Raw genomic sequence first — 11,140 nt, 5'->3', positions numbered from 1 at the left:
ATATATATATATATATATATGTAGATATATATATATATATATGTAGATATATATACACATACATATACGGATATTGTTGACGAATGTAGTATTGTTACATAGCCACGAATATATTTCCGGTAATTGAGGCTTTATCCTTGAATCCTTGACAATACCGACATATCAGGTGTAAAAAAGATATGGAAAGGCATGTTGACAAATCGCAAGCCAGTGATAAGCTTTCCTATTCAGCAAATGATGTGATATTGTTTTACATCGATCTAAGAATTATTATTATTATGACTTGCTACAATCTATATATGTATATTTTATCATTGAATAGTTTGCGCTGTTCATCGAAATCTAAGTTGTAACTGCTAATATAACTAATATAACAAATAATAGGTACATGTTCATTTGCCTTAATCCTCCTGATATTCTCCATTTTATGAAAATATTTTCGTAATAGAAATTAATAAAAATTAAACATTGACATTTTTAAAAGTAGGCAACAGAGCTCCACAACGGTAGAATCATTGAATTTATTATAAAAAGAAGTAAATTGTCTACGATGTATAATCCTATCAAATAATAATCACGAACAATCTCAGTCTCATTTCATTCGTACAAATTATTATTTTTCCAAGATTCTTTTTCAAGAAATCCGTTATTAATGGACTTAGTTTAGAAGCCAAAATTTCGATCAATTTTCACTGGCTATTCGTTTCTATAACAAGAATGATTATTGACTATTAGCTTCCAAGTCCATGTCCGACCAAATGGCTTCAGTCTCGCTCTCCTCGGGTGCCTCATCGTTATCTGTATCCGGCAGACCATCACCGACATCATAAGTTGTATCAGCCTGTTCCTCACCAACGGTCATATAATAAGCGGAATCCAATTTACTAGAAGAATTGTCTAATCTGTGCATTCCCTCTATAGCTCTCCTGTTGTTTGGATCCAAGCTGAAGACAAAAATTAGATAAGCTTCATCTATAGATTTAATCATGATGTAAATCAACAATTACAAAAATGAAATATGTACTTTAAAGCTATCACATAATGATCTAGAGCCTTCTCTTCATTGTGCATTCTTGCCCATAAGTCTCCCAAAGTTTGATGGAGCTTACAGGTAGAGTGAATCTCCACCTGTCTCTCGAGTAGTTCGATGGCTGCTTCCAAATTCATTTCCTGTTCATATATCTCCGCGAGTAAATACACTGCAGGTAAGTAGACTTCATCTTGAGATAAAGCTTTTTCGAGAAGGTTCTTAGCTTTGCTCACTGACACAGGATCTTTCATCAAGACGGATGCATATAACTGCAAACGCAAAATGCATTGTTATATATTTTTTAATTTACGTATATTTTAGATACATTTTCTTTTAACTTTAACTCACTGTTAGAACTCTTGTAGTGTGTCCAAGTTGTTTGCAAGAGCTGCTGGCGATATTCAGAGCTTCTCGCAACCTATGCATCCCAACAAGACAATCTACTAAACCTTTATGTGGTTCATATCTATATGGTTTCAATTGCACGGCGTGTCTAAAAAAGAACAAAGCGTCCTGATACTTTTTTTGCTCGATAAGAAGATTACCCCGTAATATAGTGGCCTCTATGTCATTAGGATTCAGATTTAATGCCTGAGCAGTAAGAGTATTTGCTCTGCTGAACTTTCTAGCGGCAAACAGGGAATATGCCATTGCTACGTAAATTTCGCCGGTACATTCGTTGTTAGCAGTTATCGCTGGTATCAGCCGTTCCAATTCTTTGATATGGTGCATTTTGTATAGAACTGCAGCATACATGTCCACCCTGTAGAGAGAAGTAACAAACAATAAGCACTCCGTGTAATATATAAATAAATCTCTAAATGTGGACTTACCCTTTTGTTATATCTGGTTCAATAACGCGAGCTCGCCTTAGACACAACAGAGCATTCTTATCATCACCCGCATAATAATAACACTCGCCCATGATAGTCAATAGATTGAAATTATCCCTAAGCAAAACAACATTGTCCAATGATCTCAGAGTGCTCACGGCATGAGTGTATTCTCTATTATGAATATGTGCATGAGCCTTGATCCACGTATTAAGCCATTCCAAATTCATCGAATTCGAGATGGAGCCGACGATCAGAGAATTGACCTCCACACCCTTTACTCCTAAAGAAAGAAGACCTTCGGCTGCTTCTAAAGCCAATGGACATTCTTTCAACACTTCTTTGTATGTGGTAATAGCAGATCGTTCCATTCCTTGCTCGTGAAACATCTTGGCTAGTGCCATGTTTACTTTGGCAGTACGCTGCTTGCCAGGAATGCTCTGTAGCACTTGCAAAGCTTCTTGCAAATTCTTGGACTTGACTAGACATAAGTGAATTTGATATTTGATATTGACATCCGATGGCAGATCCTTCTGTCCATCCAATAAAGGTTTCCCTGTACCTTTGGATTTTAACAGACACTTACGGAACTGCAGAGCCTTCTTGTAGAGAGTCTCTGCTCTGCGATATTTGCTCAGATGAAAGTGAGCATCTGCGTAATAAACGTATACATGAAACTTGCTGTAACCAGGTAGCAAATCAGCATTGTGTTCGCTGAGAGAAAGCACCAAGTTCGTCAGAGAGATCACATTACAATAAAGTGCCTGATCATAAAGCAGCTTGATCTGCTCGAATAGTCCTGACATGGTTAATCTTTTTTTGAAATAAAATTTAATAGATTACTAACAGACTTCAAATTGTGCGATAATAGAATCAAAAGGAAGCGTGAGAGCGTTCTCAAAATTTCACAGACTGTAACATCACAAAAACACCAAATCTTACAAAAATCATTATTCCTATCTTCAATTAAATACTCATTTTTCTTTCTGCATTTTTAAACTGGCACTATTATATGACGTGAGCGTTCGTTTCTGTTGGAAATATTCTTTCAAAATATATTGTTTTTAAGGTTTTATGTTCCACCACGATGTAAATATAACCTGAAAACAATTCGGAGACGCTGAACGCGAAGTGCAGTGAAATGCTTGCACGATAGACCGACAGAGAACGTTGCAGTATGCTGCGCGATACTTCATACAAATACGAACCGATTACAGAGCGCTGTTTATGTTTTCCAAGAATAATTTAATTCACATCGTTTATTTTATGCAATATTTTCATATCCTAGAAACCGGATTTAAAGGATTTCCAGTAAAAACAGCTTCTATTGCTAATTTCCATAATTGCACATTATCATAATACAAAAAAATTATCAACAAATATACTGATTCGAAATTGCCTCATTCGATTTCTTTATTTTTGCAAGAATGTAAAATCCAGTACCGCTTACCACTATATTTTTGTAAAGTTAATCAATGTAGATTAACTTTAAAATCGATTTAATTTACTCGTTATCTTTTTTTAATTCTTAGAATTAGAAGAAGATAAAAAAGTAAGAGACAAACGGAGACAAATTAGGTCATGTTTCATGTATTATCATTACTGAAAATCTATAGTTTAAGTTACATATACTATAGATTTTTAATACTGGCAGTGTATATGGAATATAACAGAAGTAGTAAAATGTGATTGGTATTTAAATTTAACCAATCATATTAAATTGTAAAAGCGAGGTGAAGTTTTTGTTAAACATCTGAGCATCTGCGACTTGAACTGCAAAGTAGATAAAATTCGAATTGAGCTTCGATTGTTATAAATCAATTAAAAAGTATATTTTAAAACAAAAAAACATGCAGCAAGAAGGTAAGTTTTGTCTTTCGCTTTAATTGATCTTCGTGATTGTCGTGATTTTCATCTGAAACTTATAGAAAAAGTTCGCGCGAGCAGCACGCAAAGTAGCGGCAAGTTTATCGATGCAATGATCGCACAATGGATGAACCAAACAGGGAACAATGATAGATTACAGCAAACGGAAGAAGTACGAATACAAACAGCTCAAGAGTAATTTCTATAATGATGACTTCAATCAAACTCCAATTAACTTAATAGTAAATAGGATTCTTAATTTTTTTTATTTGACACGGAAGGAAAAATTAAATACAGACATAATGAATTATACAACTTGAAACTTTATTTTATTAAGCTTTCTTCCAATTAAATTAATTCAAGCCGCTTAAGTTGATTCAAGTTTGATCGAAGTTTGATGCTCTATAATAAGCAAGGAAAATAATTTTTCATGAATATTTTATGGAAGTAGCAGGTGAATGAAGGTTCTTGCACACATGATGACAAGCAGCAAAACCAGCAGAATAAGGACCGTACAATCCAAAGTCTAAGACGAAAACTGAAGGAGAGCCAGGAGGCGCAGGCCTCTTTGTCCGCCTCCTTGGAAACAGACATACGCAACAAGGAAGAGATCCAAACAAAATAAGTCTCATTTCTTTCTTCTTTCTTTTTTGTAACACGAACAATTGTTGTAACACGAATCTCTCTTATATATTCTACGACTTGACTTTCTTTTTTTGGCAACAGACTGAACGCAACTTGGCCGTACATCGAGAATATCACGGAATATATGAATTACATCAGAGAGAGCCTTGCCAGTTTTCAGCAACATCACGTTAGTTTATCCACCTTATACGACGACGTGATTCTAAAGCAGCAAGAAACTATCCAGAAGCTACAACAGAATGAGGCGAAATCGAAAGGTATACTTTTACATATATGGTTTGAATCTTAATTTTAGGCTCATTATCATAAACAATTAATTCTATAATTGCAGATATGGAGAACTGTGTTGCAAAATTGAAAAATGAATTGCAGCTTCAAAAAGAAAGGTATAATTTTCGTTATACTTCTGACAGTTTATCGCATAAACAAAGATTTTTATCAAAATCGTTTCTTGAATCAGATTACAAGAGGGGTCGGCAGAGCTAAATAAATTGTGGAAGCAATTGGAAAATTCTGAAAACAAGTTGCAGAATCAGAGGAATGAATTGGCGAATAAACATGCTGAGGAAAAGTTGATGCTCGTCAAAGTATGTTGTTTAAACAGTTTTTAAAAAGATCCCACAATTTTTTTCCATTTATTTATTTTGAATGTCTTTTCTAATTTAGGAACAACAGCGGTTGCTATCGGAATGCGAGAATTTACAATTGCGACTGCAGACGATCGAGAAAGAGAAATGCGACATCGCGAAATCTGCCGCACAAGTGGAAAATAAATTGCTACTTCAAGAAGAGAAGTAAGTCATCACACCACACGCAATAAATTGTACGAATATAATAGTATTAACTAAGCAATTTTTTTAGAATGCAGGAGGCACTGATGGAGCAAAACAAATGGCAAGAACAAGTAAATGACGTCGAGCGGAAATTCCATTCACAGAAAAATGAATTAGTGAGCGCACACGCTAAGGAAAAAACATTATTCATTGAAGTACATTGTTAAAAAGAAATTCTAAAAGATCCTTTTAGCTCTTTTCTTTTTTTATTAATGTTGTAAGTTTAATATCTGTTTTAGGAACAACAGCGACTAGAAACAAAATTCAAAAGTTTACAATCACAATTAAATACATTAGAACAAGATAAAATCAATATTACGGATATGATAGCGCAAAAGGATACACTTATTTCAAAATTACAGAATGAAATCTCCATGTACAAGTGAGTATTTATATTAATCAAATTTGATGAAGTTTTAAAAATAAAAATATCTTTCAGATTGTCTGCTCTATCGTTAAAATTATTAAGATTTAAGTAATTTTTTTTTATGACAGAAATGAAATCGAGGTGATAATGGCAAGATATAACCAAATGTGTGCTAAGAGCGAAGCATTACTGGAGACGCAAAATATGCTAGAGAATGAATTACGTACAAAAACGGAAAAAGTAAAATAAATTATGTACAGACTCGTTCAACAATTTTGACCAATATAATATTAGTCTTTACTAATTCAATATTATTTTCTAGATTCAGCATTTAGAGACGATGTTAAACTCATTGAAACTAAGAGAGACAGGTTTCATAAATGATGTAAACAGAATAGAAAAAAAATTAAGTAGCGAAATAGATTATTCCAAGAATCTCGAAAATAAACTTTCGAATATACAGAAAGATTTGCAACTTGCACAAAAGCAAAACGCTGAAATGCAAAAAATTCTGGAAAAAACTAAGAGTAGCAACGAATTTTCTATTAACACGCTTCAACATCAATTAAAAACTCTTCAGAAGGAAAAAGAAATTATAACACGAGAAAGCACAAAGGTTAAGGTAATAAACAAAAAATTTTAGTGTAATAAAATTTTCTTAGTTTGCGATATTTAAAAAATTTCTTAAATTTTTATTTTTTGAACTCTTTTAGAACGCAGATTGTATGAAAATATATAAATCAAGCTCACCAACAGAGTATCAGTTTTAAAAAATCATTATAGAATACAATCAGTCGAGTTAAAAAATATTATAAATTACCAAACTAAAATGATTAATATCAAGAGAGAATACACAAGCAATATATATGCTGAACGAGTTCTTGATGGAAGAACAAATAATAGCAGATTAAAAAATAATTACATGTTTATTATTGTAGGCGCGCAACAAAGAAAAAAATCAGAGCGCTACACTTTTCAAACTTATAAGTCCTTGACAAAAATGTAATTGTTCTTCAGAATCGATATTTTTTCGGCGTGCTTGATGATTCATACAAACTTTCTGTATTCTGCAAGAATTCAGGAAATAAGAATTAAAAAAATTTTTTTAAATATGAGATTAAGATTTTATTAATGTGTTGAATTTCTTTTTTGAGGTTTCTAACGCGAGTTTATTGGATAGCGATGAAGATATATCATCGTCAGAGAAACTGATTCGTACATCTTTGAAAAAAAGACAAAGTCAGGACAAGGTATAGATGTTTATTAAATATAAATATAATACAAGAAAGTCAAAAAGAAAATGTTAAAAGTAAAAAGGGATAATAATATAATGAACGTTTTTTTTGCAAATAGGAGAGTTAAGAACTATTGAAATAAGTGAAAGTGAGAGTGAACGAGTTTTTTAATATATATATAATAATCTTATTTATCCTTTTTCATTCACTTATCGGTTCAGGATATTGAAATAATTATGTTTCATTGATCTTTTCTGCTTCATACAGCAAGATGTGGTTCCATCAACAGGAAAAAAGTTTTTCAAATCGCGTCCTACTCAACCACGTACTTACACCAAACGACGAGAAGATTAAAAAGATATAAGAATTTCAATCAAATTTAATTTACAATATATTTATAGAAAATATAAAATTTCATCCAGAAATTATAAATATGAATTAGAAGCTACATTCGATGTTAATTTTTTTTTCATTTAGCTCTATTATTGTATTAAAATTATTTTATTATATATCTTCAATATATGCATAATATTTTCTCAATTCAATTTGAAATTAATTTAAAATGTATTTATACACAAATACATAAGATTTTAATCAAGAAATTATAAATATGAATCAGAAACTTTATTATAAATCAGCGCTGTTAAATTTATAATAGCAATTTAAATTTAATTTAAGTTATTTTAAATCATTTTTATAAGTTGTCATAGCTCCTATTCAATATGTCATTATAATTCAATTAAAATAATAAAATTAGACAATTTAACTCAAGAAAATTTATTAAATTTAATTTCTTAGTTTACATTTACTAATAAAAAGAATATACATTAATATGGATATTGTTTATTTTGAAACTAGTTACATAAATGGATTGATTTATATTTTCGAAAAGTTAAAAATAATAAAATGTTATTCAAATGCAAGGGATGAAGCTATCGTTACTCTTTTGGTATCTAATAATGTATCGAATAGTTGTATTTAAGATAATGTCAAGAATACGGAATCTCATCATCGCGCTCTTAGGAATAACACCTACGCACCTTCGACACGGAGCAGACGATATTGTAGCTAGTGGAAGAACGCAGAAAACTTAAATTTAAACGTGATTCATCGGTCCACCATCCAACCAATAAATGATCTCCTTTAAATCGACATACGCGAGATTCAAATTACGTAATGTAATGAAACCGCGCAAATCTTACTGTCTTTCTGGAAGATACTGTATTCGTTACTTTCCGTTTCGGATGTTACAGCGTATTTCTAAAAACATATCTTCATATTATGTATTAAATTCGTAATATCAAATTTATTATATATGTTATATTGTAACCAATTTGAGTTATTTTTAATCATTTCTGTAAATCGCTACTATTCCTCATATCATAATTAAAATTAAATCATGAAGTTAAACAAATTAACTTAAGAAGTGTATTAAATCTAACTCAAATATTTATTATTTGTTATTTATTATTACTATTATTAATATTTATTATTTACATATGTATACTAATAAGTGTATATACATTAATAAGCGTTATTTACTCTTCGAAACTAAACGATTCAATCATATAAATGGATTAATTTACAGTTTGACACACGAAAGTTAAAAATTTAAAAAAAAAACAATAAAATGTTATTTAATTCAAGAGAATGAGTTATTGCTCTTTTGGTATCTAAAACGTGTACAGTAATTTTAATTTTTCCCGATTGATTTATTATAAGATTGTCTTGCAGGAGTAAAGTTTAATATTCCTTGAATTCTCTCAAGCGTTCTCGCCTACATTAGTCCATTATATATTAGCAATGAACTTTTAACGCCTTGTCCTCGGAATGTCTATAATTTTCCGTATTTTCTCTATCTTGCGTTCGCACGACAGGAGAGTATCTGCTGCAAAATCTGGATCGCGCAATAATAACCCGAGTCATATGACAGAGAACTATTTAAAAGTAGCACGTCCCACTTTCCACGAGGGCGACCGTATTTTTTTTCCTTCTGTGTCAGGACCTCGACACGTTGCCTATACTGATGAGTTATGTGCTGGAATATGCATTGTAATCAGAAGAACAACGCGAATTGTTTTATTCGAATCAGACAATCCTAGATTTGACATTGTATATCAAATCTAGGATAGGATCCCAATAAGGATCAGGTATTCAGGTTTTTCTAATTCTAACGTCTACAATGACATGTAATATCTCCTTTCTCATTTATTCATCGTTCATTCGTTTCTCATCATTTCTTGATTCAAATTGGAATATATGCAATCTCGAATTTATATTAAAAAAATAAAAGAATTTTCAGATAATTACACTGAAAAAAAACTTTAATAAATATTTGTTTAAATCGTTCTAAATAAATATTTACTTATTATAAATATTTACTTAAATAAATATTTACTTATTTGATACAAAACCCATTAGTTTGATTCATTTATCTTTCTTTTATTAAATAAATATTTATTTAATGTAAATGTTTACGATTCAAAGAAATAAAATTTAGTAAATTTTTTTTCAGTGTGACTGCTTTATCAGGCAATTATCGTGAGATTCAATGAAAAAAATCAAAATATTCTCTTGTCGTTGCATTTTTATAGATATTATCGCAATCGACATCTGAGATCCTTAATAGTTATTTTATTACATTGGCTCGTTTTAATAAAAAGTAGCCAACAAAACAGTGACTTATTCATGCGAATCTTGTTTCGTCTATTACCGGATGTTATAATCATTACTAAGTTGCCCAATTTTCACACAGCAGCTGCGCGTCTCTGCGATTTCGGAAAACCTATTTCTCGTTTAACTGAATAAGCCGCTAATATTAGAATACCGAAACGTGTGGAATCACGCACGCTTGCGTCGCTTATACATGGTGTCACATCAATGATGTGGAACATGGGAAAAAAAGTATCTCCGATAGTATCTCGTTTATCGATTACCTAGTCAATGAAGAAGAAAATATTATATCAAGAAAGCCTTGAAGGTACATAGTCTAGTCGACATGAATATAACAACGAGGAATCTTCGACGGCGATTTTCCCTGGAAAATTTCGACGAAACATTTTTTTCATCGGAACATTTCTTAGGACACCCCGTATACAACCTTCTTACGTTGTTGGATGGATTTTTCCCCCGACTTGGCCCACGGTGGTTGCGTATTCCTCCGAAATGTATAAAAAGCCACGTTTAGAAGCCGCGGCACTTCAGTCTTTTCAAAAATATCATAAGGATGGCTCTAGAACGTCAAGTGCGCGCTAAGGTATATATTAATTTATATACACATATAATATTTCAATTGTGTGGTGTAATTCGTTTCGATCCGTTTACGGTCACGTGTATCATATAGTGATTTATTCTTCCGAGTTCTTTATTTTTTCTTAACTTTTAAACAGAAAGAAACCAATTGCTTGATAATATCTAACAAAACAAATTGTATTTTTTTCGAAAGAGATGTGTTGAAATGTTCTTGAAGTATCGCGGGATTCTATCAATCCATTGAAGATTCAAGAATTTCCATAATAATCCTTTTCTGCTAAACAACAGTTATAATTTTGACGTTCGCGTATAATTTTACACAGATTGCGGCGAAACGCAACCCCGAACAGGAGAAGGAGGCACAGGAATGGATCGAATCAATCCTTGGTAAGAAGTTTCCTCCTGGTGAGACCTTTGAAGAGGTGCTCAAGGATGGTCAGGTTTTGTGCCATTTAATGAACAAGCTTTCACCTGGATCCGTACCAAAGATCAACAGTACCGGCGGACAGTTCAAGATGATGGAAAACATTAATTTGTAAGTAGCGGCTGGTAAGATATTTATACCGATTGTACATTATATGATTATGTATATTGAATATGTTGTAGGTTTCAAAAGGCGTTAAAGGACTACGGAGTGGACGACGTCGATGTTTTCCAGACCGTAGACTTATGGGAGAAGAAAGATGTAGCCCAAGTAGTAACAACATTGTTCGCGCTCGGCCGAACAGTACGTTTTCTTATTATCATTAATTTTTATACAAATTTTGCAATAATTTTCTTTAAATAAATAATTTTGACTGATATAATTACTGATTTTTGTCAGAATAAAAAACATTTATATTTCTGTTCATTTAGACATACAAGCATCCTGAATGGAAAGGACCTTATCTAGGACCTAAGCCATCAGACGAATGCAAACGTGATTTTACAGAGGAACAATTGCGAGCTGGTCAAGGAGTGATTGGTCTTCAAGCGGGTTCCAACAAGGGTGCGACCCAGGCAGGCCAAAGCATCGGTGCCACTCGCAAAATTCTTCTTGGAAAGTAAATTAAAACTCGGCACAGCTTGCAAATCCCTTT

The 11,140-nt window shown here is 32.1% G+C and overlaps 3 protein-coding genes across 3 annotated transcripts; 2 read left to right on the top strand and 1 right to left on the bottom strand.

The window, feature by feature from the left end:
- Positions 1-650: 650 nt before the first annotated feature.
- Positions 651-4,312, bottom strand: LOC108690128 (anaphase-promoting complex subunit 7). Its single transcript, XM_018197267.1, has 5 exons — positions 4,246-4,312; positions 1,864-2,676; positions 1,379-1,793; positions 1,025-1,299; positions 651-944 (listed from the first exon to the last, which is right to left on the bottom strand). The coding sequence occupies exons 2-5, from the start codon at positions 2,667-2,669 to the stop codon at positions 722-724; spliced, it is 1,719 nt and encodes a 572-aa protein (XP_018052756.1). The 5' UTR covers positions 2,670-2,676; positions 4,246-4,312; the 3' UTR covers positions 651-721.
- LOC108688574 (cytadherence high molecular weight protein 2-like) lies at positions 3,714-7,163 on the top strand. The gene is made up of 13 exons (XM_018194885.1): positions 3,714-3,726; positions 3,792-3,901; positions 4,181-4,350; positions 4,456-4,631; positions 4,706-4,760; positions 4,835-4,961; positions 5,041-5,168; positions 5,236-5,362; positions 5,447-5,589; positions 5,703-5,814; positions 5,897-6,196; positions 6,729-6,824; positions 7,077-7,163. Exons 1-13 carry the CDS (start codon positions 3,714-3,716, stop codon positions 7,161-7,163), a joined length of 1,644 nt encoding a protein of 547 aa, XP_018050374.1.
- Positions 7,164-9,965: 2,802 nt separating this feature from the next.
- Positions 9,966-11,134, top strand: LOC108690163 (muscle-specific protein 20). The gene is made up of 4 exons (XM_018197325.1): positions 9,966-10,065; positions 10,385-10,596; positions 10,668-10,788; positions 10,917-11,134. Exons 1-4 carry the CDS (start codon positions 10,036-10,038, stop codon positions 11,106-11,108), a joined length of 555 nt encoding a protein of 184 aa, XP_018052814.1. The 5' UTR covers positions 9,966-10,035; the 3' UTR covers positions 11,109-11,134.
- The last annotated feature ends 6 nt before the right edge of the window (positions 11,135-11,140 follow it).

This window comes from Atta colombica, unplaced genomic scaffold, assembly GCF_001594045.1.
Source record: "Atta colombica isolate Treedump-2 unplaced genomic scaffold, Acol1.0 scaffold105, whole genome shotgun sequence".
Taxonomy (NCBI): Eukaryota; Metazoa; Arthropoda; class Insecta; order Hymenoptera; family Formicidae; genus Atta; species Atta colombica.
The sequence above is the reverse complement of the archived record's forward strand: the minus strand, read 5'-3'. Positions and strand labels throughout refer to the sequence as shown.

Excerpts from the sequence above, each read along its gene's own strand:
- LOC108690128 (XM_018197267.1), bottom strand. The coding sequence starts at position 2,669 with ATGTCAGGACTATTCGAGCAGATCAAGCTGCTTTATGATCAGGCACTT. Across the intron at positions 1,794-1,863 it reads GAACCAGATATAACAAAAGG|GGTGGACATGTATGCTGCAG; the intron begins GTAAGTCCACAT and ends TTCTCTCTACAG. Across the intron at positions 945-1,024 it reads CATTATGTGATAGCTTTAAA|CTTGGATCCAAACAACAGGA; the intron begins GTACATATTTCA and ends TTTTGTCTTCAG.
- LOC108688574 (XM_018194885.1), top strand. Across the intron at positions 4,351-4,455 it reads AAGGAAGAGATCCAAACAAA|ACTGAACGCAACTTGGCCGT; the intron begins ATAAGTCTCATT and ends TTTTGGCAACAG. Across the intron at positions 5,169-5,235 it reads TTGCTACTTCAAGAAGAGAA|AATGCAGGAGGCACTGATGG; the intron begins GTAAGTCATCAC and ends CAATTTTTTTAG.
- LOC108690163 (XM_018197325.1), top strand. The coding sequence starts at position 10,036 with ATGGCTCTAGAACGTCAAGTGCGCGCTAAG. Across the intron at positions 10,066-10,384 it reads AACGTCAAGTGCGCGCTAAG|ATTGCGGCGAAACGCAACCC; the intron begins GTATATATTAAT and ends AATTTTACACAG. Across the intron at positions 10,789-10,916 it reads TGTTCGCGCTCGGCCGAACA|ACATACAAGCATCCTGAATG; the intron begins GTACGTTTTCTT and ends CTGTTCATTTAG.